Source organism: Electrona antarctica, assembly GCF_951216825.1.
Source record: "Electrona antarctica genome assembly, chromosome: 11".
Lineage (NCBI taxonomy): Eukaryota > Metazoa > Chordata > Actinopteri > Myctophiformes > Myctophidae > Electrona > Electrona antarctica.
Genome location: NC_136792.1, coordinates 14,403,948 through 14,430,793, shown reverse-complemented (window position 1 = coordinate 14,430,793; position 26,846 = coordinate 14,403,948). Strand labels below are relative to the sequence as shown.

Here is a 26,846-nt window from a genome sequence, read left to right as displayed (position 1 = left end):
AGGTCTACTAGCTTTGTCAGAAACTAGATAACACAGTAGCCAAGGGCTATACCACTAGAAGGATCAGGAAGAAAGCTTTGTACATCACATCAGTTGCAACAACTGCTCTCTTAAACATTATACACCTTCCTCTAAGCGTCTTTCACACATGTGTGAGAGAGATGGCCAAACTGATATATGTACTGTATATCGGCCATTATTTCACTCTTTTGATGGCTACGGTATCTGTAATTATGTTGATATCTCTAACAAACATGCATGCACAGGTCAATCTCAGGGTAAAATGACAATGGCCTCCAAGCAAAGCTGCATTCCATTGCTTTTCTCTCCTCAACCTTCTCTTCCTCTAACCTAAGGGCTTAACAGAAACATACTGAGTCACAACCAACCCATTCCATTGATGCTGAAATAAAAAACCCAACTGTGTGCATACTGCATAGGCTCACAATAAACATGGCTGTCGGAAGCTTCTATTCATAATCTACGGAGCCGAGCAACCGAAGAAAACTCAGCCAGTGAAATTATGACAGATAGTTTCTTGTTGCAAAACATGTTAACCACAGGCTCATTGGTTCCAAACGGCCAATTAGAGTGTTGTGCTTCCTCGTTTCAGACTTCAGTTTTAATCAGCTTTCTGCAGCTATCAAAATGTGGAAAATGAGGACACAAACCTAGATAAATGTTTGTATACCATATGTTAATATAATTATTGCATTGCAGGTGGATTGCAGCCAAACATACAATTTTTGACAGTGAAAATGTGTAGATCTGCTATTTTTGCATTATGCTACTAAGGTACTGGGTTCTGGATCATTTTAAGTCAGGATTACTGACTTAATGACTGACGGATTAATCAGTGAAGGGAAAACCAGAAACCAACTTGCTAATAATTTCCGTTTGATCACTATTCAATACAAATACGGTATAAACAGATTACTGTGTGAGATCACTGTGGCATTCTGGGAACAGGGCTTTGATTGCTGCATTACAAACAAGCCTCATAAAATAACACTTTTAAACCAGGAGTAGACAACCTTTGGCACCGGTGCCAACATTGGCACATAGGAGGGTGATCACTGGCACAGTGGCATACGTGTGAGAGAAGGGTTAATTTTTATTTTATTTTTTCAAATAAGTGAAGACCCTCACATTTGTATGTAAATTACATGCTGCACATAATTCTACATTCATTAAAACTCAGAACTTTCACTGGGGAGGGAGTCTGGAACATATTGTGGGTCATTGCTCAATCGATTGCTCAATCAGTCGAATGATTATAACAATGTGAAAGGAAATATTTAAAGAAAGGAAAAGGTTATATTCGTGGACAATCAAAATCAGTTGGAATTTGTTATGTGGTATCATTATTTAATTTAATTTCTCATTTAAAAAAAGGTTGCAGACCCCAGGTTTAAACTTCAAGCAGAGGCAGTGGAATTGTTAAACCAAATTGAGTAAGAGCATCACGTATGTGGTTGTAAACTAACTCAACACCACCAGTTTTATTTAAAATGTTAACGAACACAGATGTAGTTGAATCAAAATATTGCAAAACTAGGGGCAGCAGGTTTCTTTTGAGAGGCGAATTAGTTCTGTAATCTACCGAGACCGGACGTTTAACTTGCGTGGGAGGTGTTTAGATCCATTACTATAGGTAGTGACCTATGTAGCGGTAGCGCTGTGGTTCTCTTTTAACTCAGGGCGTAATTTTCACTTCTATTTTTAAAATGTCTGAGAAACAATAGTCTTTGAATCAAGGAGGGTTTATTTGTCACTCACTCCTACAGATAAACAGCAAAATGTTGGTGAGATATGGTCTGCAAGACTGTGCAACAGCCAGCAATCCAAAATGCACAAACGAAAAATAATAATAATAGAAGGTGAATTAAATATACGGTTAAAACGTTTATGAATGCGTTACGACTTACGATACACACTATTCATTTTAGTAGCAATAGGAAATGTGGGAACTTTGGCTGTGAGCATCATTCCCTGTCTTTAACAATATAATAAGTACTTCATTGTACGACATATAGCAAAAATATCGTCGAAAATCCATTGTAGATGTTTGCTATATTTGGTTTTCATGTACCAGACTCTCTCTCTCTCTCTCGCTCGCTCACTCACTCACACACTCACACACACACACACTCACACAAAGTTCACCCCATGTCAAAAAGAGAACTGATCACGCAGTGTCACTTCCCTTTTCTTGCATTTACTTTGCATGACCTGTCATATTGCAGATGTGAAGAAAGCCCTGACCAACCTACCACATATGCTAATGGTGCAAAAAATACACATGGAATGTGGATTCTAACAAATGATAGCTTTACAAAGAAGAGAGAGACGTGGTCTCTTAAGCTCAGCGGTGCCTCAATGAGGAACAGAAGACACACACACACACACACACACACACAATAGAATGTGTTGTCCTCGCAGTCACTTCGATAACACTGTGTGAATCTCACAGGAAGCTGGAGGTCAAGCAGCCACCACGTTTTTTTTTCTTTTCGTTTTTTTTTCCGAGAAGTGAGGCAGTGTAATGAGCCTCCTGTGTCGACGAGGCCCAAATAGACCTCGTTAAATGATCACATTTCCGCCTTCTTTTCGACAATGCTCTAGTGTAGTTTCCAACAACGGAAGTCTAATTTCTGATGGTGATTTCAATAATGCAGTACTTCAGAGAATATCTCTGCTGCTGGTGCAAAGTGCAGTTGTTAAACCACATTCAACCTGGCCTCCCTATTGGGCATAATTATAGGGGGAAAATGTAAAAAGTTAAAAACAAATTGTGATGCGTTGTGAACAGTACTTATAGGTCAACTATTTAAGCTATTTGTTGTACAACAAAGTATGACTTTTAAGGCCACTGATTGACTGTCATCAAGTTACCTCCTGACTTCAAGTTCAACCTTAGATTGACAGTATTGTGTTTTTTTTTGCTTTAGTTTTACCCCCTTTTCTTATGGCAAGTATTTCCTCCCCACACACATTTTTGTGTCGTCACGTCACGGCTGTTGTATCCCACTGACTCACCTGCCCGTGAGGAGCCCCCTCCGGGAGGATGTAGAGCCTTCATCCTACTCCTTCCGCCCAACACTCGCTGCCGCCCCAGCCCGTAGGAATACGTGGAGTGGCGAATATCACCCTTCCTGCCCGGATTCCCTCCCCGAACACAGGCCAATTGTGTTCGTATATGCTTGGCAAAGCCCGGTGTAGCACGGTGGATTCAAACCCACAAGCTCCACGGTGGTGGGCAGGCACTTTACCACTGTGCAACCCAAGCGCTAAATTGACAGTATGTAGATGACCAACATGGTCACACCCCACCCACTCCACTTAATCTCAACATTCTTTGTTAAAGAAAGGAAATAATCTGGGATTGTTTTGATTGAACATGTAAAGTAGGTTTATAGTCACATACTGTACATTCATAAATAATTTGATTTGTAGATGTAAAAAATATATTTGGACTATTATGAATCAAACTATAAGTCTGTTTTACTCCATGTTTTACTCCATGTTTACATTCAAAATGTAACCTAAACTATTGAAAGCCCCCCAAAATACAGCAAGTACAGCTCAAATATCTTTTGTCCGTTGTCAATAGCTGATAGAAGGTCTCCTTATCAAGAGCTTTGTCATTCATCATCTCCAAGGGCAGTGGTCAAAGACCCCTAAATTGGTACTGCATTAAGCTGCAGACCCCCATTAGAAAAGATTTTGCTCCAGGGGCCCCCATAACAGAAGATTTTAGTTGTTAAGATTAGATTTTGTACATAATTCTACCACTGTCCAGTCTAAACTGTAGCCATGGAGAAGACAGTTTAGAGAGTGATGTCACTCTTCTCTCACACACTTCTAATATCTGATAGAAATAATAGTGAAATTAAACTGTTCCTGATTTTGGCTGGGAATCCCATGGACCCTAGTACCCCGATAATCACGCTACACCTGGATACCACTTTGTAAACCTGTGACATATAGTGGAATTAAACATGTCTCCACTGCTATTCTTTATTTCTCGTCCCGTTTGTTTACATTCTTTTGCATCACTGATTGGGCCTTTAAATGTAAAAGGGACATCAGCTTTTGGACAAAACATAATGACAACAATGACATGAAACATAATTATGAGCCAGTAAAGCTTATTATACCCCATCGTGCAATAGCGACGCTAGCCGAAAGGGACAGATTCACAGGCTGACAACGCGTCGCTAACGTTGTCAGCGTGTAGATCTGTCCTTTTCGGCAAGCGACACCAGACAGCCAGATTGCAGCTTTGTATGCTAACGGCAAGCTAACTAGCTTAACAGCTAGTTAGCTTGGCCGTTAGCATAGCTCCCACTGCCCAGCATACGAGCTGCTTAGTATCACGTTAGCACAGCCATCCATCATTCCCAAACCAACCTTGTCCATCAGCTTCCAACATTTCTCCACCGTCTTCTTGTCCACGGCCCCGGGCTGGTGGTGAGTGTGGAGGTGGTGGTGATGAGGCTGAAACGCGTCCTTCATCATCCCGATGAGACCCCCACCTTTCTTCAGGTTCCCTGCCATGTCTGGGGCCACCGGGATAGGGCCCGACTGGGGCAGGGGTGCTGCTGCTAGGGGCCACAAGGAGGGGACCCTCACCCCCACGATCCAAGCCAAGCCCCCCGGCGAGGACAGCTAGACGGCGCCCTCTCCGGGTGTCGGATGATGATCCGTGGTGTGAATACACCCTCCTCTCCTCTCCTCCTGAGGGGGTAAGGACCGGGGGTTCTACCGGAGCGGTGATCCCATCAGCAGTGAGGCTGTCACACGGTTTGAATGGACGGATGTCCGCCTCCCCTGCTGCCCTGGTCTGGTCTCACTCCCTGCACCCGCCTCCCCCGGCGAGCAGTCACTGTGGTGCCTCTGCCACTCTCTCGCGCGCGCGGTCTGTCTCTGCCTTCAGTGCACAGGGACCGAGGCTGTCAGTCTCTAGTTTGTCCTCCTCAGTTAGAGGACAATGACACCATGTCTCTGCTTGCAGAGACCTCCTGCAGTGTCCTCTTCCTCCGTTGACCGATAAGCACCCCGGCCGGCCAACCCAAGTAAGTCACCCCCCTTCAACAATGCCGTTCCCCTTTCTTGTCTTGCAGATGAGATCAGATGCTGGCTGTACTGTTCTAACCTGGGTTCACAATGTTGTTGGAGTATATGGTTCTGTTGCGGTTCTGTCACGCACGCAGCGCTCAGTCACACATGCAGCCGAACCGAGCCTCTGTGCTGTGGCCGCTGTCTGTGCGAAGACGATCGGCGTCTTGTCTTGCATGCAGAGGACGGAGGATCACACGCAGCGGATCCAACGTGACACCAGGGGACGCCTACTGCTGCTGTTCGCTGTCGCGGCCCGCGGGGACGAATACATTATAAATACCGGTAATAACAAATTGAGCATTCGCGTGCTTGCTGTTCCCCTTCTGCCGTGACGTGTACGCGCGGCGGCCCCTGCATTCTTTTGCTTTTCCTGTGTACATACAAGTGACGTCCCCTTCAGTTAGCCTCGCCCATCGCAGGCAGCACCCTCGGTCTGGTCTGCCCTCCACCTCGGTGCGCGCCCGTCTGCGCATGAACGCGCACGCCTTTCTTTTTTCTTTTGCAGCAGCATTCATAAAACTTACAGCAGGGATATATTAATGAATGAAAGCAGATCATACAACACCGAGAACAGTGGTATTAAAGCCAATTGCCAATATGGAATGGAATGGAATGTGGAATGGATGGATGGATGCTGGTGGACCGTGGGAGGTGGGCGTGGGCCGTTTTTTGCATGTCTAGTGGTTAAAAAAAACAGTAAAGTTGTGATTGGTTGTAAAAGATGTCAGTCAAGTGTGGAATTTCGTATCGATCAGCGTGGGATAGTCAACCCTTAGCAACCAAATAACAACACACCGCCTCCTGTTGGCCGATGTGTGTGTACTTTGACTGTACTGAGCTCGTTTTCGTGATCGGCGTTTTTCAGCTAGTGCGTGTAGTGTATAACTTAACTGACCTCCAAAAAACATGCCTCCAAAGAAAAAGGGGACGAATTTAAAGAAGACCATTATAAAGAAAGACTCAGAAAAGAGTAATTACAGTGAATACGAGTGAATATTGTGTGCATTTTACCAGTGAATATTGTGTGTGGATTTAGATTCATACATTGAATAGGTTGTAATTATATCATGTTGTACAGCAGGTGAAAGTGAACTGGAAACAAAGTATCAGCGCAGTGTTCTGGATGTGGCCATTCTGAAGGATCATCTGGGTGAGTGTTTATAAAAATCACACCCGTGTGAAGTGAGGGGCGCTAATATATTATAACTCATGTTGATTAGGTGATGTAATGGTGATGTAAAACAAACGGTGTCAAAACAATCTCTCTTAAATTCTCTTTATTGTTAATGGCATTTAATGTTTGTGTTAGGGACAAGATGTCATTGTCAATGGCATTTTTAAAACAAACATTGAACAAAAAACAAACATTAAGCCCCTAAAAAAATGTGAGATTGAGAGAGAGCTATTTGAACAAAGGAAAAAAGCTACACCCGCTTTAAAAGGATCATGACCAAACTTAATACACAGTAAGACGCCTGAGGGCGAAAAGCGAGGTAGGGCCCCGGCCCTACCTGGGTCCTCATCAAACCCTGTACACTCAAGACACGCTTGCCACCGCTGCCACCCTTAGATCTCCATATAGGCCTATGGAGCGTGTCTTGAGTGTACAGAGTTTGATTAGGTCAGATCCACATAATGGAATGTCAGAACAGGACTTGGACTTAATTGCAACAGCAGGTCGCATTTACTATGATATGATCCCTGATTTACTATCATCCCTGATAATGTCATAGTGATGTCACAAGACCTGGGCACAATATATGGGGATTTTGAGTGACAAAAAAACGCAAGGTTTCATAGTTAACTGCGACCTTCAGTCGCACCTATATGTACATTGCCTGGCTATCATATTTCCATTCATTGTATCATGTTGGCCCTGTCTGTTGTTTTTTTGTTTTTTTAATTTAGAGTAGAGAATTCTTTTTTACCCCCTTTTTCCAATTAATTCTTCCCCACACACATTTCTGTGCTGTCACTGCATGCTGTTTCATCCTACTGACTCACCTGCCAGTGAGGAGCCCCCACCGGGAGGACGTACAGTAAGGCTGACTGGTGCTGCCCCATTTATAGGATTACACGCAGCGACAAATATCACCCTCGCCGCCCGGCTTCCCGAAACAGGTCAATTGTGTTCGCATATAGACTCCCGTTAAAGCCGGATACACCACGGTGGATTTGAATCTACAACATATGTGGCATGGTGGGCAGGGACTTTAACACTATCTACCCTAGCGCAGTATTTGTTTGGTTCTATTGTATTCTATGCTAGTGTTATGATCAAAGCACGTGATAATTACTAACGGGGAGTGTGTGTATGTGTGTGCGTGCCTGCGTGCGTGCGTGCGTGCGTGTATGTTAGCCATACATTGCGGTGATGCAGGGAAAGCTCAAGCAGCCAGCGCTGGACTGAGGAGTCACATGAGAGACCTGGAGCAGAAACTTCAGCATGAAAGACAACAACACAGGGATGTTAGCTCAGGTATACGATAAGATAAGATAAACCTTATTATCTACAGGTGCAGTTGTCTTGTCTCTGTACCGACGCAGGTTGACAATGGCTTTCATGAACTAGAAAAGCAGTTCCTGCAGAAACTGCGTGGGCTCACTGAAAACCCCCACTGCATATGATGTACAGTAGAATATTCCCTGATCCAGTGATGATGGATGGTGACGTATTCACTGCCGCCCCAGGAAGCGACAGAGGTTTGAATGCGTTGTTATAGCAACCACGGATAGCACCTCTGTGTGAACCTAGAAGAAGAAGAAGAAGAAGAAGAAAAAAACAGACAAATATTCAAATTCAAGGCTTCATGGGGTGTGTAATTGGTAGAAAATATTACATAAAATATGTTATTTTTTGTGTGAACTACTCCTTAAGCAGGCCTCTAATTATGATGACGCTAGTGTACATCGCAGTAGTCCATGAGCAAAAGTGCCAAAATGAGCAGGAGTCATTAATCATTAATTCAAGGACTAAAATGAGCACTGTAGTTTGGTACATGTCTATAAACAAGTCGCTGTATGTCACTGTACAGATCTGGGCCGCCAGTATAAGACCATGCAGACAGAGCTGACCATCAATGTCAACAGACTGGACCAGGAGGTCAATCAGCTTCAACAGCAGCTAGGTATGAATATCCGTATACACTGTACAACAATCCCGCCGCTCCTGAAGTCTCTATTGTTATAGAATGTTTAGTTTCAGTTTAGTTTTTGCCTATCCCAATTTAAATTATCCCAATTATTTAAATTATGTCATAAGTCTATGGACTTTTAATGTTTGTTTAGAACACTTTAAACAAACATTACCAGATGCCCCTCACTTCAAACGAGTGTGATTGTTTTATTACTAGTATTGTTTTTTTATGGAGGACTCATGAAGTGTGCTGGTGCCGATTTTTAAGAACAAGGGTGACGTGCAGAGTTGTGGCAAGCAACTACATATGGATTTGGGGGGTTGGGCACCTGCCTCAAAGTCCCTTTGCCTGCCAAACATCTGTGGCCCTTTTCATTTTCACATGGTAATGAGAACATAATTTGCTGGTGGTTATCCAGGCTATATAGTGAAAGTTAGATATAGTTAGTTATAGGGTAGAAGTGAGCATTTCTGAGCAGCAGTATGGTTTCATGCCAAGGAAGAGCACTAGAGGTGGAATATTTACTTTGAGGATGTCGACAGAGAAGTTCAGAGAAGGTCAGAGAGAGCTGCATTGTGCCTTTTGTAGATCTGGAGAAAGCACATGATAGGTTGCCGAAAGTGGAACTGTGGAATGTATACATGTATGTCTTGTTCGCTATGGTGATGGACAGGCTGATGGATGAGGTTAGACTGGAATCTCCATTTTTTTTTGACAGGGACAAAGCTCATTAATCAACATGTCAGTTTTCACCTCAATGTAAATGGACCAGAGTTAGCCAAAGCTAATTTCCATCTGTAGTCCCATGGACCATGATGTTTGCAGATTACATTGTGATCTGTAGTGAGAGCAGTGAGCAGGTTTAGGAAAGGCTAGAGAGGTGGAGATATGCCCTGGAAAGGAGAGGAATGAAGGTTAGCCGCAGCAAGACAAAATACATGTGTGTGAATGAGAGGAACCCAAGTGGAACAGTGAGGTTACAGAGAGTAGAGGTTCTAGAGAGCAACAGAAAGTGTGGAAAAGAGCTGAAGAAACGAGTGCAAGCAGGTTGGAATGGGTGGAGAAAAATGTCAGGTGTGATTTTGTGTGATAGGAAGTATCAGCACATTTTATTTCTTTTTTCACAGCTTGTTTTAGTTGTAAGTTTAGTTTTAGGTTATACAATAACCTTTGTGTGTGTAATGCATGTGTTCATGTGCTCAGCCCTGTGTCAGGAAGAACTGAAGAAAGAGAAAGCAGAACGTGAGCAGTTGGAACAGGAGAAAGATGACATAATCAGTGGCCTCAAACACAAACTTGAACACATGGAGACGGACTATGAGAAAATTTTACATGTAAGTAACAATACACAGTCAAATAGTGTTCAAGTCCCTCTACTGTATGCTATTGGACATTGAATGGGTTCTTTGGTACAATTGGGTGAGAAAAAAATAATACATCGGTTCCAATGGGTAGGCAAATTCTAGTTGTGATTCTTCTATTCCTATACATTTCTAGATTATGTTTATATACGATACACCTTGCTGACTGGCAGCTTATTTGTGTTTTCACCTCTTAAAGTAATTGATTGTCATTCAAAAACAGGAAAGCGCCTCCCCTGGAAATAATCTTTATTTCATTACTGTATATCCTCTCCCTGGGGTGTGTCTACTCTGCACTATAGGCAACCTATAGATACTCCTAGTTCTATGTCCTGTTTGAAGTTAGTAATTTGTCTAATACACAGTGGCATTTAAGCCGCTTTTGGTAGATGTTCATAATTGTGTTTTCCAATTAGGATACCTTTTCACAAAGGTAACACATGCATTTAATATATTATATAATGCATTATTATTGGCTTACAACACAGTATAATTATATATTTATATAAACACCTAATTACCTACCATTTACAATTTAGGCATTTAGCAGACACTCTTAATCCAGAGCGATTTACAGTAAGCAAGAACAAAAACATGAGTTATCATGAATCTTACGTAAGCTTAAGAACCTAACACTGGAATATCTATCTAATGAAACTATAAGTGTATTGTTTATTGGATCTTGTTTAGTCGATACACTTAATTGTTTTAGCTCATGCTCATTTGATTTAGCTATTTTGTCTCATCTGGTTAAGGAAATAGGTAGCTGATATATTGCACTTTTACCTTAGCGCTAGGTATACTCTTGGTTGCTTGTTTTTGCAGAAAATGCACTAAAGACTTCTGGTGATTAGTAGTTTTTGTTCCCTACCTATGTTGAATACACTTATTGTAAGTCGCTTTGGATAAAAGCGTCTGCTAAATGACTGTAATGTAATGTAATGTAATGTAAGTGTATACACTATAGAGTGTTATAAAGTGCTATTTAAGTTACATTAGGAGGTCGAGGCTAGGGTAAGTGCTATGGGCTAAGATGGAGGTGGGTTTTCAGACTGCGGCGGAAGATTGGGAGTGAGTCTGCAGTTCTGATTGCAATGGGAAGTGCATTCCATAGTTTTGGAGCCAGAAGGGAGAAGAGTTTGGGATGTGTGAAGCGTTGTCCCCGCGCTTTAAGCGACGCTGCAACTTGCAGCGTCGGGTGGATCTTCATTTCCATCCACCAGCTGTCTAAAAACTCCTGCCGCTCGCGGCAACTGGCATCTTCGTGACTCTACTGTGTAGATGCAGTCTCAATCTCGTGACTCTACTGTGTAGATGCAGTCTCAATCTTACAGCCACGTCTGCATTCAATCATTCACTTATCACTGCCAGCCATCAGTACCACCCTTACTCTCCAACATACTCCATTCACCTCCATTCATTCCCTTACAATGAAACACAAAAAGAAAGAAAACAACTTATAATACATTTCAAAATTTCCAACAACACAATGCCAATATTCCCATACTGTACAATTAGTATTCCCAGTTTAACCAATACCACCATAATAATTAACCATAATAATAATAATAATAATACATACATACATACTCAGAAGGACCATGGTCCGTAACAGCTATCATATATTAATTTAATTGTATTGACCCTATAAGAAATATAGCTAAGGTTTTGCCCACTCAAATGGTGCAGATATCTGGAGTATACTGGCTCACCTGCCAGTGAGAAGCCCCCATCGGGAGGATGTAGAACCTGTTCAACACCCCCCACTGACAGGTACTGCCACAAAGATAGTCCTCCCCAACTGGCTTCTCTCCCTCGAACACGGCCTATTGTGATCATATAGACCTGAGAGTGTTGATGAAGTATAGATACGGACAGAGAGTCTTTGTGGACCGCGTGACATCATCATCAAACCCGGAAGTTATGCAGGAATGCCTACCGAGTGGCAAAAAACTACTTTCTGGCCTCGATAGCCCATATATCCAAACAGAAAAGCAAATCTGATTGCATTAAACAACGTTAAACAATGTTAAACTCACTTTGCATGTTGCTTTGCCACTCGCTTTGCTACTCAATGTGCCATTCACTTTAAGCATGCGCATACCCTCTATTATGAATTGAATACACACACACTTTAATGGAAACAACCCCTGAGGGATTATTTGGGTTATATCCTTTGTCTTTTGTATAGATCTGTGCCACCGTGCCTTTCTTTTTTCTTTTTTGCAAACTGTTAATAAAGTAGCCTATTCAATCAATCACCAGAAACCATAATAGCCGAGAGAGGAGGTGTGATATTATATGAGGACGTCAGGAGTGGCAGAGGAAAGGTAAAGGAGTGTGTCAGAGGAAAGGTAAAGGAGTGTGTCAGAGGAAAGGTAAAGGAGTGTGTCAGAGGAAAGGTAAAGGAGTGTGTCAGAGGAAAGGTAAAGGAGTGTGTCAGAGGAAAAGTAAAGGAGTGTGTCAGAGGAAAGGTAAAGGAGTGTGTCAGAGTGGTGCAGGATATGTATGAGGGAGTGTGACGGTATTGAGGTGTGCGGTAGGAGTGATGGATGGGTGGAGGTGGTCTTACATCGAGGATCAGCCCTGAGCCCTTTCTTGTTCACATTGGTAATGGACAGGTTGACAGATGAGATCAGGCAGCGTGGACTATGATGTTCACAGGTGACACAATGCAATATGAGAGGAGGGAATAGGTCCTCACTCAGTCTGGACAGGTGGAAGTATGCACAGGAAATAAGATGAATGAAAGTCCAAGCAGATAGAATCAGTACCATCCCTCCAAGAGTGAGCATTAGTGAGGACTAGGCATGTAACGGTATGAGATTTTACAGTACTAGACTGTATAGAGCACCGAGTCGGTAATGATGGAAGATGGAGATCCATGCCCCACCTGGCTATGCAATACCAGTTGTACCCACGTCAGAGTCCCTTTTATGCCCATATATGGAGATCTGTATCTGTCTCTCTGTGTCCCTTTATTCCTGGAGTTCTGTGTCAGGCATGCCCAAATATGAGGTGATGTGATGTCAGAACAGGCCAGCTCCATATATGGAGATATAGGGGTGATCAGGTCCAGACCTTTTGTGGCGGTTCTGGACAACTGTGCGTCAGACCGACTCGACACCGGGCACTGCACTCCCTGTGGGGGTGTGGAACGCGTGTGATGAATTTGAAATCGGTGGGGGTGAACGGTTCTCGAGTTACGTGGATTACAGATGTACACACACACACACACACACACACACACACACACACACACACACACACACACACACACACACACACACACACACACACACACACACACACACACACACACACACACACACACACGTACAGAGATGCATTTATAGATAGATGGTATATCGTATACGATTTTTGGGGGATTTTCTGCGGCACACAGCTGATTTTAGATGTTCATAAACGACAGCTTGCTGCACCTGGCAGTTATGACCGAATCATTCTTGTTTTGGTACTATGGCCCATAAAATAAACTATGTAATTATAAATAGATTGTAGAGACCTGTGAAGATCTAAAGTTACGTATAGTTTTTACTGCCTCTACCATTTAAAAATTCTACAATATGAATATAATAGTCAAATTCAGGTTGTGCTTTGGCATGACTTCACTGCCATGCACCAAAAAAAAAGATCTACAAATGAGCAAAACATTGTGACGCGACGGACTTGCGCAGCATATACATATTATGCGCATATTAAGATATGTAATTAAATACCGTGAGCTCGGAAATCTCACTGTGTAAATACTGTGGCTGTTTATGCCACTGTAATACGGTATACCATTACATGCCTAGTGAGTGGTTGACAAAAGCCTTACTGCGCTTAAACCACATGAACCTTTAAAGCGTCTTTATTCTGGGGGCAAACATTCAGTGAAAATAGCAGATCTACAAGCTCAGGCGTTGAGCTCGTAAATCTGCTGTCCGGCAAAGAGATTTGGTGTAGAGAGGAGCCCTGCAAGACTCCGGCCTAAGTAAAGAGATTAACTTTGTCAATTTTTGTGGAAGAGAGACGGGGAGCTTACTTACTTACTTATGCCTATCACTGCATAGGCCGTTGACTACAGTCCTCCTGGGCCTTCTTTTCCACCTGTTTTCATGTCAGTCCAGAAAGTGGTTGAGATTGTCTGTGTCTTCTTTTAATACATATTTAACCGCAGACCCCAGAACCAATGCGAAGCAAGTTGAAGGAAAATGAAATAATCCAAATTGTTCTACAGCCACATAGTTGAAACTCTACCTGTAGTTCTCCTAGCACCCACTGGGTGGCAATAGTGCACTATTCTGCTACAGAGAACATTGGTGATAAATGGTGTGGTGTGGACATTATGGACATGCTGCTATGACTAATACATGGAAATAATGGTTAACTTTGTCAAAGTATTCAGAGGTCTCGTCTCTATTGGTGTTTTCTTCAGGACACCCTGGACAGTCTGACGTCTCAGCTGACTGTTGTTGGTCAGGGATGGGAGGACCAGAGCACATCCATCCATCAACAATACAAGGACCTGCTTGCCCAATTCACCCTCAACACGCTAGACATCTAATCCTCGTCACATGTTGCTATTTGTGCGAAATAACGCTTAATAAGTTGTTAATTCATAATGTATTTTTGTAAGTTTGGGAGAGTGGGAGACACATCTCCCTTTTGGGCCTTAATTGAGCAGAAAAGCTTGCGAACCACTGACCTAAACGATAGCAGTCCCTATACCTTATCAGTGTAGGAACACACTAGACCAGACCTCTGTGTATTATATAGCTCTTATGACTGTGACAATGTGACACAGTGTTTTCATTTGAAATATTGTCTGCTGCTAACTGCGTCAATATACAACTCAAAATACCTTATAGCCAGAGACATTTTATTTTTTATTTACCTGTCCATCCAATTGCACAGGAATTCAGTCATCTACAGTATGCAATGCATGTTGTGTATTGTCCATATGTATTAAATGAGTAATCCTGGTGAAAGCCTGGTTATTTAAGTGGTTTTACAAGTTACAACATACAGATAATTCCTCAATTTCAGATATCAGTATATTAAATACATGTTAATATTGCTGTTATGGGCTATACATCATTGTTTAGGTTGAGCAATGACTATAAGACTGTCAACCACAGTAAAAGCAGTACAAAATGCCTGGCAGCCTATATCCACGTCTCCTGAACTGCATATACAATATATTATATTATACTGCACATGCTGAGTAGACTGAAGTCAAATATGACCACCAGCACGGTGGGAAAAGGTGAAAATAGCTCCATCATCAAGAAATGGTCCATAGTTATAATGAAACATTGTTGGCCTGAAGCAGTCATTCACCACCACTACTGTGATGAATGAATAATTGAACAAGATATGGAAGGAATGAAAACTGTCCTAAAAAACCAAATACCAAATGTCTCTTAATGAGGTGCAGTCTCACCAACAGTCCAAGAAAGATGACCAGCGTACATTAAACCTAATGTCTCCCATTGGAGGACAGATAAACAGGTTGAGCTTCCAAGCCTCTCGTCTGTGGGCCTTTTTTTATGGATTTTAGTGATGTATCTTTTATAGCCTCTCATCTCTGAAGTAATGAGTCGTTTACTTGAGAATTAAGACAAGGCTGTGCTTTAATTACCTGCAACTAACACAGCAACACAGAATCGATTGAGCAGTTTCTGCCTTTTGAATGGAGACATTACTGTTGATTTATAATGTAACTAGAAAAAGTGCCCTTCTGGGCACAGGTCTCCACCAGGAAGATAGGAGTGTGTGTGATGTTTGGCAAAATGTGTAGGAGTAATATAATCATGTTTTGTGTGTGTGTGACCGTGTGTGTGTGTGTGTGTGTGTGTGTGTGTGTGTGTGTGTGAGACGCGGCTTGGCCTGTTGTAGCGCCACCATGAGGCTGATTTGAAAACTGTCAAGTGGCATTTCTTCCTCAGCCTAGTGGGAATATGCATGCACAGTTTCACCGCGATCGGACGCTGCGTACAAAACGGGTACAAAGCGGGCTACTCCTGAAAAGTTTAGAAGCCAATCTTAGGCAATGAAGGTGGATTATGAGAAATCAAACAAACCCGTCTTGATCACATGACTATGGAGAGCATGTGTACCGATTTGTGTGAAATTTGGATAAAATCTGAAGGAGTAATATTAGAAAATGTGTTTTACATATGTCGGCCTCCTGGTGGCGCTATAAAGAGCAGATGTGAAAAATTCCAGGCAAAGGTTTTTCCTTGGCCTCTAGGGAGTGTGCATAGAAAGTTTTAGACAGATCTGTGCAGTTGGAGGTAAAACACTTTTTGGCCAGTTATAGCGCCACCATGAGGCTGAATTGAAAATGTTCACGTGGCATTTCTTCCTCGGCCTAGTGGGAATGTGCGTGCACAAATTCACGGAAATCACACGATGTATTCATGATTTGCAGTATCTTGTTTGAAACTGAGCACTCCTGCGAACTTTGGAAGCCAATCTTAGCCAATCAGAATGGAGTCTGAGAAATCTGAAAGACTCCAATTTGCGTGATGTTTGGACAAAATCTGTAGGTGTACTGTCCAAAAACTTGTGTTGCACAAAGCGGCCTCCTGGTGGCTATAACCGGCCGTTCTGGAAATTCTGGGGCAGAGGTTCATCGTTGGCATCCAGGGAGTGTGTGTGCAAAATTTGGCATCGACCGGGTTAACGGTGTCGGAGATTAGCTGTTCACAGACGGACGGACACACGGACGGACGGACGGAGTGCAAAACATACTCTCTCCCCATGCCTTCGGCCTGGTGGAGACAATAATGGTGATCAGGGTGGTTCAGTTGAACACTTATAATGCAGCAATTTGAAATACAATTAAAACCTATGGGTTCTGTTCAACTCGTCTTGAACAAAGTGTCACACAGCGGAACCATCAAAAAAGGACAAAATAGCTGATCTACAAGCTCACAATGCGTCGCAATGCGACGTATTGTGAGCTTGTAGCTTGTAGAAGATTTTGAGACATTTGAAAACTTAATGAGACATTATGCATACTCAGTACTTTAGGTACTTGTAGTACATTTTGATGTCAATACTTTTGTACTTTTACTCAAGTACATTTTGAATTCTGGACTTTTACTCGTAACAGTATTTCTATAGTGCAGTATTGCTACTTTTACTTAAGTAAAACATTTGAGTACTTTTTTCCACCACTGGTGTGATCTCATCTCTCTCATGAACACTGGGTTCTGAAATCCAACTGACCTGAAGTGTATGTGGCCTGTGTGTGTGTGTGTGTGTGTGTGTGTGTGTGCGCGCGTGCGTGCGCGTGTGCACGTGTGTGATGTGCGTGCGTGCATGCGTGTGTGTGTGTGTGTGTGCGTGTGTGATGTGCGTGTCACTGTGACACATGCATGCCCTCAGTTTCTCTGTATTTTTCTCTGTATTTCTCTCTCTCTCTGTCTCTATCTCTCTCTCTGTCACTCACACACACGGACACACACACTCACACACATGCATGCACGCATACATACACACACACACACAAAAACCACAAAGGCAGTCAAGGCAATCTGAGGGCCTTCGATCAAGGTAGGAATGAATGAATCGCAAGGGACTGAAACAGAGTAAATGAAGCTCCATTTTATTTCTCTGAAAGACAAACAATGTCAAGACGTTTTGGTCATTATAGTCAACTGTCTAGGAACAAAAGGTCACAGACAGGCCTTGACAGCGTCTTACCTTGCTGACAATTTATAGCACTTTCAATACCTTCTCTTTAAGCACACAACAATAGGACATTTGCATGAATTCACCAGGAAATCAATAGAAAATCTCAGTCTTTAGAATTTAGAATGAGTGTTAATTATTGGATTGGATGTCCCATAAATGTAATTCCTTATTCATGGCTGCACTGAGGTTGAATTATTCATGCAAACGGATGACTGTCCAATACTATACAAAGACTGGCAACCTTGGCAACTTTGTGGAATGAATTGTTTGGATAATCACCATAATAATAATAATAATGAAGTGGCTCAAAATAAATATGCAAATAGGCATAGCGGGTGTTATTTTAGTGAAAACCCTCTTCTGTATTTAAAAATCTGACTGGCCAATATATACTTATGCATTGCTTTGGGGATTTGGGGCATCAACAAGGGAACAGTTTTCTCTGCTTTCTTGTTATTTCTATAGGGTATATCTACAAGCTCAAAACACGTTGCACCACAATGGCTGTTTGACAGTATATTCTAACAGTGTGGACAGTTTTTGGATTTGACTGCAGTACTCTGAACGAAACCTTAGTTGATCATGACTGCATGTGAGCCTGGTGCACATATGACATGCACACAGGACCCAGCACACATTCTCATACCGTTGCAGGCAACAGAACCTCCATAACTTGGGGCAAATTGCTCGAGCTGTATAGGCTACAATTGGCTGCACTTGAGTAAGGAAATAGATTTTCACGCAGCTCTGCAGACACTCAGCACTCATCATGGGTTCCATAAATCCAACAGCTGCTGGGCTGCGGCAGATAGTGAGTTTTATTTATGGACTATAGGACCAGAGAGGCAGAATGATGAAATGAACTGGACATATGGTAACACTGACATAGTGATGAATGTGTGTGTGTGTGTGTGTGTGTGTGTGTGTGTGCGTGCGTGCGTGCGTGCGTGCGTGCGTGCGTGCGTGCGTGCGTGCAGGGTTACATATGGACAGGTGGGTGGTTACATACAGTGACATACAAGCAGTGCGGTGCTGTAAAACCTGTCAACTCTAATGCTGCAGTGGATGTATAGAGTGCAAAGACAGCCACTGGCAGAACCATAAAGCAGACACTGCAATGAGGTGTTAGATGGTGTTCAATCAACAAACCCATATAGGAGGCACAAAGGAGCACTCACTGAGAACCAGCCTGATCAATGCATTCCCACACCCAGGTCGTATTACCACGCACTCATCATGGGTATCTGCTGAGCAAGCGCCTTGCTCAGGCATGCCTCACCGTAGCCTTAGATCATGATCCCCTTGTAGATGTATTTTATCAATGTTGACATTTACGAGCGTCGCAGCGACCACCCCCCCCCCCCCAATTTGCGCTGGAATCTCACCAGTAAACCCTGCAGTTCTCCGAACATGTACAGATGCTGCTTACCCGTTTGCTCCAAATGTTAACTAGCGCCGCAGTGTATTATGTATTAGTCCATATTTTTTTGAGTGGTGCAAACCACTCCAACAACCAGCTTTGTCTGTATCTATGTTTGTGTACCTGTGTACGTGTCCGTGCACAGGTGAGCATGGTTACCATGGTCACTGACATTACGTCAGACCACAGCTGATCAGGCTATATAAGACCTTGCACCACTCAGTTCACACGGGTGTGATTTTTCAATAATGAAGCGTTTTAATCCCGCCTGTGGCCGATTCTGTCTAAAGTTCCCGATGGGCGGCGGTAGTGAGGGGGCATCCAGTGAAAGCCTCAATGTAAACAGGAAGTAAATGAGAGGGGAAAGTGGCGCTTGGCAGAATAACTCTGAGTTAAATGTTGCCTGGAAACCATGACGAATCCAATAGTCTCTTTATATAATTGAAGTGGGTGCAGATCCTTGAAGATAAAGAGCAATGAAAGGAATATCTGTACTCTCTTCAATATTCAGAATATTCTTCTCTCGTTTGATATAATTGAAGATGCACTGGAATCCGTCGGTTGGATTGCTTATGACGTGTGGGCACGTCGGATGGACGGAACCTAGGTAAGCACATGCAGCAGTCTGAGAAACGGACACGTTTTGACACATCGGCCGGAGTTTCAAACATTGTGATATTAGTGATATTAGTCTGGCCATGCGAGGCTAAGTTAAATGAACGCAGGACTGTTTTACATGTGTAGTATAGGTCTATTGTGACAGCATGTTGACTAAATAAAAGAGGCAAACCAAGAAGCGACAGATATATATCGTCGCATGACATGACACTTCGTGACATCACGCTTCCATATATGGTCACGCCTCATGACATCATGGAGACCCTTAGATCTGCATATATTGTTGTCAGTCGTGGTTGCCGCGACGCGACTCAGACTTGCAAATGAACAGAGTTGGTACAACCGTTGGATCTCCATATGTGGAGCTGACCATCATCACCTGGATCCCCATATATGAAGATCACGACACTGACCTCATCAAACCCTGGATTTGCCATACATGGAGAAGACCCATCACCTACATCTGCATATATGGAGCCAGCCAGCAAATCTACATCTCACCTCACTGACACCAGATTAATAGTTTAACTCGTGCTTCTCAACTGTGCCGTATTAAGGAGATATATGGAGGTCAGATCTCTACATCTGACCTCACTGACACCAGATTAATAGTTTAACTCCTGCTTCTCAACTGTACCGTATTAAGAAGCTCTGTTGTTTCAATGCCCTTTAGGGTGACGTCGCTTCTCGCCCTCAGGGCGTCTTACTGGTATTATGTAATGTCCTGCAAGTACTGCTTAATATTGTAGGCCTATATAAGCAGTGTCATGAAGCATCAGGGCATTCTTTCACACACTGCAATGTGTGAGCTTGGAGATCCATTGTTAGCTGTTCTTACCAATGACTGAAAATTACGGAGAAAACCTCCTACAGTATCTCCACTTGATCTGGATTCGGATGGTGGTAATTCGGATGGTGGTAATGACTCAGATGACTAAAATATGACTAAAACTAAATGGAATTTTATTCAAAAGGCAATGACTAAAATTAAATACAAATTTGCTGTCAAAATCAGCACTGCTGTACAGGTACAGACACTCAAATACTGCACAGTATTACACATATTGTACAGAGTTCTACACATCATGTAAAGTGCTACACAGGAACACACACTGTAGCCAGACACAAAACAGTAAACAAAGCAGTTTGTCACCTCGAGCGACTTCTATTCAGGAGATTGGATTTCATTTTGTTTTTCTCTGTCATCTTCTTGACTGATGGATTTATTCAAATGTCAGTCTAGTGTAATGTTGCACTGGAGTTAAATGCAAATCTTTTCATCATACTTTGATTTGTTTGTGTGTGACTCCAGAATAAAATCTTCGCCCTCTTTGCATTCATCGATGTAGATCAGCTATTTACCACATCACCCAGGGTCTGTTTCTTCTTTCCTGTAAATCGTCTTTGTCCCTCATAACTCTGGCTTTGTCTCTCTCTGAAATACAAAGGTCAACTCTAAGGGGCGTAGTGAGGAGCAAGTTCATCTGAGTTGGGGCAGGTTCATCTGAGTTGTCATCCTAAAGGGGAAGGATATTGAGCAGCAGTGCTGAGGAACAGACAGGAAACCCATAAAACCTGTGACTGCTGGAGGACAGCAGGCATGCAGGACGGGAAGGTGACAAGGACGATAACATCACTGACAGACATCGATTGAGGATACTTCTGAGGTCAACCTGCGAGTCTCGTGTGTGTGTGCGTGCGTGTTATTTTGATCAGGTTGGTAAATCTCTCTCTCTCAGACCAGGTCTGTTTTCCTGCTTATAACACTTTTAAATAATCAGACATGAGACAAACAGTTGAACACCTGAAAAGTCATAATGAACACTATTAAAAACAATCCTGTGCTTTGGCTTTTGGTCAAACGCCTTCAATTGGCCATAAGGAATGATATGTTTATTAAAACTTTACTTCAGAAAATATACATTACTTTCTAATAACAAGTTTGAATGTGTAGTGATGCGCAGGAGCAGGGATTAAACCCGTCTTTCACTCGCCACCAGACCAACGCACAACCTGTCCGGCTCACAGGAGATCATGATACACATTGATGATAATAATGATAATAATAACACACTGACAGTCTCTCTTTTTCTTCTTCTTCTCACATCATTCTACGTTATTCATCATTTCTACGGTAGTTTTCCACCCAGTATTTCAGTATTTACAGTAGTAGTTACCAATGGAAGGGAGCAGAGCAGGGACGTGCTGGAATAAATTGTGAAGTGTGTGTGTACTGTGTAGTGTGTGCGTGCGTGCGTGCATGTGTGGTATTTTAGTTTGAAAGTTAATTGGCTGTTCAGTTTCAGCTGGATGTGACATTGACAGTGATGTCATTTATGTAATTTCGCCAGAATTAGTGTAATTAGTAATTACAGAAGGTGAGAGGGATCCTTGATATGATCATTACAACAGGCCATTTCGAGGACGTAATGTGATTGGTTGAAACAGTATTCTAGCCGTGCTTAAATGGCAGTATAGGAACACCTAATCAAATCAAAGAAATCAGCTGCTCTGTTCTCCCAGAGTGCAGCATACTGGGTTGCTAGGCTAGCAAGTTTTTTGGGACATTTGTGGTCGTAGTGGCTACATCTGTCATTAAAAAAATAAGATTTATTTTTGCTTTTATCTTAGTTTTAAGGGTAACTGTTGTATAATTGCAATATTTCACTCGCAATATGCACTTCTGCACTGCTTTGCGGAACTCGCAGCATTGCAGGCATGCATTTATGACAATAAAGAATACCCTCTCGTGTAATATTGCTTAAACAAAGCAATCACATTACCATGTGATTGTGAATGAATGTGGGTTTTAAATGCTTTCTGAACATGAGTTACGGTGTTCACTGTATATTCTTGCTACTTTGGTGTATTTTGCTATCACTGTTGTATATTAAGGTGAACCTCTTTGGTGTGTGCATGCATCAACAATACAAATACAATTGACTTGACTTGAAATGTGACACCTCAGGGATTTGACAGTGCAGTAAGAAGGCATAAACAAACCCACAGACCACTCCTCCTGGCCATAAATGTGACACATATTATACGACTCACTGACTCAGAGAGCATCTTATTAGTGCCAGATCCACAACTTCCTGTGAGATTTGTCAAGTTTAATGTCAGAGAATGTCATGAGACTTCAATTCATTGTGACAACCAGATCATTCTATCTTGTTCTGGTATGCACCAGTACACCTTTTGTATGATCCTGTTTTAGCATGCACCTTTTGTATCATCTTACAGTTACAATGCTTGAATTTACCCCCAGGGACCAATAAAGTGTAATAGTCATCAATCACTAATGTATAATAACACAGAATCCAATGTACCCCTGCATTTCTATTGTACTCTTGTTTTACAGTCTGTGCACTATGAATAGTTTTAGCCTCATTGGCATTCATATCATAGTCTTGCTGTAATCATTGAGTTCCCTGACTGTCCTCTCCAGCAGGTGTCACTCATTATGGTGCTAGAGAGCCCACTGTTGGGAAGACCTCTTTATTCCTCCATGTATTCCAAGCATCCGTCTCATCCGCACTCTCTTATGTTTGCTTGATCGCTTCCCCAGTCTCTCCCCTTCCATGTATTCTTTGTGGCCACTACATGCTGATGGTGATACCTTTACCTGGCCACAAGAAAGAGAACCCATGCAGCAGCTGACAGCAAAGTAGGCAAGCAGCAGTGGTGGAAAAAGTACTAATTTTTTTACTTAAGTAAAAGTATCAATACTGCAGTATAGCTGTACTATGTTACAAGTACAAAAGTATTAGCATCAAAATATACTTAATGTACCAAAAGTAAAATGTACTCACTATACATAGGGGATAATGTTTTATGATCATTGATTGCAGCTGCAGGCTTGTGCAAAGCAGAACATTCATTAGATGTCATTATTATGAATGCTTGATTCTGATTGGTCAATCGCATTCAGCGGTGTAATTATTTCTTGATAGACCGCATGGCTCAATAACAGACTGCTGTCTAATCTAGCCGTCTAATCAAAGGCTCAGAGCAACTGCTCATATCAATTTGTGCTGCTTGATTTTGTGCCATATCCATTATCCAACATAACAGCGATGTAACACACCATGTCATTTACAACTAAACATTGCTCTCAGGAATGTTAATGAAAACATTTGAAGCCAGGCATACACAACGCAGTAACTGAAAGTTGTACACACTTCCTTTTTTTCTGAAGCGACCGTGTCCACCCTGCACAACACTTAACTGTCATTACCGTAAGCAAGGAAATCATTTGTTTTGTTGTTACATTTGGTTAAATGTATACATTTTTGTATTAAGTCGGTGTGTAATAAGCAAGGTAATTTACGCCACACCGGCAGTTGTCACGCTGTCTAACAGTGCATTCACACAGCATTCAACACATTTAGCGCCATTGCCGTAGGTCTACGACAATTAATAAATATTATAGGACACACACAATGGGCCTGATTCATAAAGCTTATATTTCTACCATATAAGTAAAGACCAACATCATTGTATAAAAAAAGAACAGATCTACACCTCAAATCGCATAGGACAGAACTAAAAAACATTGCTTGGATGCAACTGGGACGTATCCTCAGTGATGTATCCCATGAAGATCATCAGGGTTTCGGGTCTTCCAACATCATACCCCTCACTCGGGTGACCCAGCCGGGGTGATCAAGTCCCGACATACGTCCCAGTAGCTACCCTCGATCAGTCCCATTAGGGAAAAACCAGGGACACACAATCCGCTGCTCCAGAACTACTCTGCCGGTACTGGGCAGGCCATCCGGCGGGGGACCGGGCGGGCCATCCGGCGTGTGGAGGGACTAGGCACTGTGGGTTGACTCCTGGCCGGGCACCTCCTACGCCTCACCAGTGTGCCCAGGACCTGTGCGTTGCACCAGATTCCCAGCAGCAGTCACTTCATTCGGGAGTGGTGGATTCCGCAAGCTCCACCGGCAGGGTAACGGTGGTGCCGCAGGCTCCACTTGCGGCTTGAATGGCCCTCCTAAAGGCCTCACGTGGGTTTTTTGGGCAGAATTGTCCTGTGTGTGGAACTGGTAAAGGACATTAATTTAAATAATCTAAATTTAAATGTTTGTACTGTAACGTACATACTGTACATAGGCCTACTGTATCAATGCTCAGCACAAGGTTGTTCCACCGCGCCTCAAGCCTGTTGTAGGCTGGTCCGGTGCATCTCAGCAGCAGGACAGGTACCAGGAGGAAGGAAGCCACTGGAGAAAAGTTGGACAGTTAAAACGTTGTCGTTTTTACCTTCACCCCGAGTTTGCTCCAGTGCCTTCCTTCCTCCTGTATCAATGCTCTGATCTGATCTTATTTATAATCAGCCCTGTTTAACCTTTTCGCTGATATCTACGCGTATGTTCGTAGACAACTGTATACTCCATATATGAAAGCAGCGACTGTTTCAGTTTACCTTTTAACATTGCTCCGGTTAGTATGGAGAGCCTCCGTGCCCACCAGCTATGGGATTTTTAAATCTAGCTCCATTGAGCCTCCATTATAACAGGATTTTCAAAGCACTGTATCTCAAAAGGTTTGAGCGCTGTCCATGGTGAGCCGGCGCACACGACGATCGTAAATCATTTGTGAGTTTGTACCGCATCGCTGAGCACATGTCACTGGTTGTAATGATAGCTAAGGGGTCTGAGCTAATGCGAGTGATCACTGTGCTCATAACAAAAGCCCCCACCTCCCTGAATAACCCGGAAAGGAAACAAGGATCGTAGAGTTGTTTGAAATTCTTTATTTAGGAATACCCCATTGAGATATGGTATCTCGTTTTCGAGAGGGTCCTAACTACAATACAATACACACAAAAAACAAAAAAAACAAAACAAACAAACACAAAACACAAAAACAGGGTATTACAATATGCAAGCACATGTAGCAAAGAGATGGATCATTTGTTCTGCATGTCAGATCTCCAGGAGGGGCGAACTCCACTTGCGACCGCGACGGGTCGCTTCGACGGCTGTCTGAGTCGTCGCAACGAGTGCCCATCGTCGCGGGTGCCTGACTCGTCCCGACGGGTCGCCACAGGTGCCCATCGTCTCGACGGGCGCCTGTTTTTGTCGGCGTTTCTGAGTCGTCGCGACGATTGCCCATCGTCTCGACGGGGGCCTGTTTTGTCGCGACGATTGCCCATCGTCTCGACGGGGGCCTGTTTTTGTCGGCGTTTCACCCGTGCGTCGGAGAACGGGCGCTCGTGCTCGCATCTGCCTCTCTCCTTCCCTCCATCCTATGTGTGTGCTTCCCCCCCCCCCCCCCCCCACCCGACCGCCTCCCCCTGTGGGGTAGGGGGTCGGGTGGGGGTCCCTGCGGACCTTTGGGGGGGGGGGGGGGGGGGTCCGGGTCCCCTTGGGAACACACAAAATCTGCTCTCCCACCGACGTCATGTGTCCGTTTATCTCCAGCCGTACAGACTCCATTTGACGCGTCTTATCTACTTTAATACCCACATAGCCTACAACAACTTCTGTGAACAGACTTCACTGTAGTAGCTTTTCATAAATATATTTGTACTTAGGCTGTCTGCTGTCGTGAATGTTTATAGTTAGAGAAATTCAAAGTCCAGCCGTCTGCTGTCCAGCTCTCCCACCCCTCACTGGGGAAAATTCCGGGAGGAAAACGGAAAAGGGGTGAGTTGTCTTGTTACCATCCTATGTGTGTGCTTCCCCCCCCCCCCCCCCACCCGACCGCCTCCCCCTGTGGGGTAGGGGGTCGGGTGGGGGTCCCTGCGGACCTTTGGGGGGGGGGGGGGGGGGTCCGGGTCCCCTTGGGAATCCCTTTACGCATGCCTTCATTTGTCCCCGTGAATTGCTTCCATTATTTTAATCCAATAACCATATGTTGCATCACATTTTATCGATTGATATAACTTCAATAACCTCCGGAAATAAGGATTTTTTTTTATTCGATTTGAACGTTTAATGGCCTATTGAAAAGACAAGTGTTTATTATTTTTTTTCCTTTTACGCACGAGAGAGAGAGAGAGAGAGAGAGAGAGAGAGAGAGAGGGGGGGGAGAGAGAGAAAGAGAGAGCGCACGCACGCAGACGGAATGTGTTCACGCTCGTCCTTCTGGGGGGTCCCCGGGAGACCCCCCCAACGCAATAGATAACACAGAAATCACACTATACAATGCATTTACATTCAGCCGATCTACGAGCTCATATCTGCTTCTTTGCGAAAGCCGCGCATTGCGACGTATTCTGTCTGTCTGTCTGTCTGTCTGTCTGTCTGTCTGTCTGTCAGCGCACGCTGACAGACAGACATGTTTAAGTTTTCCATTGAACTATTCAGCACCGAAATAAATTACTCATCCATTCATTAATGCATTCATTCATTCATTCATTCTTTCATTCAATTTACTGCAGTGCAGCTGGTACCTTTCTCCCTCCACATTCTATGTAGGCCTATAGGCCCTCATTTATCAATCGAGTGGAAATTCTGCCCCAAA

At 43.2% G+C, this 26,846-nt stretch overlaps 2 protein-coding genes across 4 annotated transcripts in view; one reads left to right on the top strand and one right to left on the bottom strand.

The window, feature by feature from the left end:
- The window catches only part of cbl (Cbl proto-oncogene, E3 ubiquitin protein ligase), a 68,199-nt gene extending 62,715 nt beyond the window's left edge, over nucleotides 1–5,484 (bottom strand). For both annotated transcript variants that reach the window (XR_013791076.1, XM_079513457.1), the window contains exon 1: nucleotides 4,414–5,484. Coding sequence is in view for 1 of the 2 variants with exons in the window: in XM_079513457.1 (XP_079369583.1) it covers nucleotides 4,414–4,560 (147 nt within the window). In the remaining variant the exon portion in view is untranslated. The remainder of the gene's footprint in view (nucleotides 1–4,413) is intronic.
- drc12 (dynein regulatory complex subunit 12 homolog) lies at nucleotides 4,946–14,493 on the top strand (the record flags this gene model as incomplete). Of its 2 annotated transcripts, none has more annotated exons than XM_079513459.1 (6): nucleotides 4,946–5,078; nucleotides 6,203–6,274; nucleotides 7,484–7,603; nucleotides 8,160–8,252; nucleotides 9,465–9,595; nucleotides 14,064–14,493. In XM_079513459.1, 4 exons carry the CDS (start codon nucleotides 7,543–7,545, stop codon nucleotides 14,190–14,192), a joined length of 414 nt encoding a protein of 137 aa, XP_079369585.1. In that variant the 3' UTR covers nucleotides 14,193–14,493. The 2 variants fall into 2 exon arrangements, with proteins under 2 accessions (XP_079369585.1, XP_079369584.1); XM_079513458.1 differs by lacking the exon at nucleotides 4,946–5,078 and adding an exon at nucleotides 5,100–5,406.
- Between the last annotated feature and the right edge of the window lie 12,353 nt (nucleotides 14,494–26,846).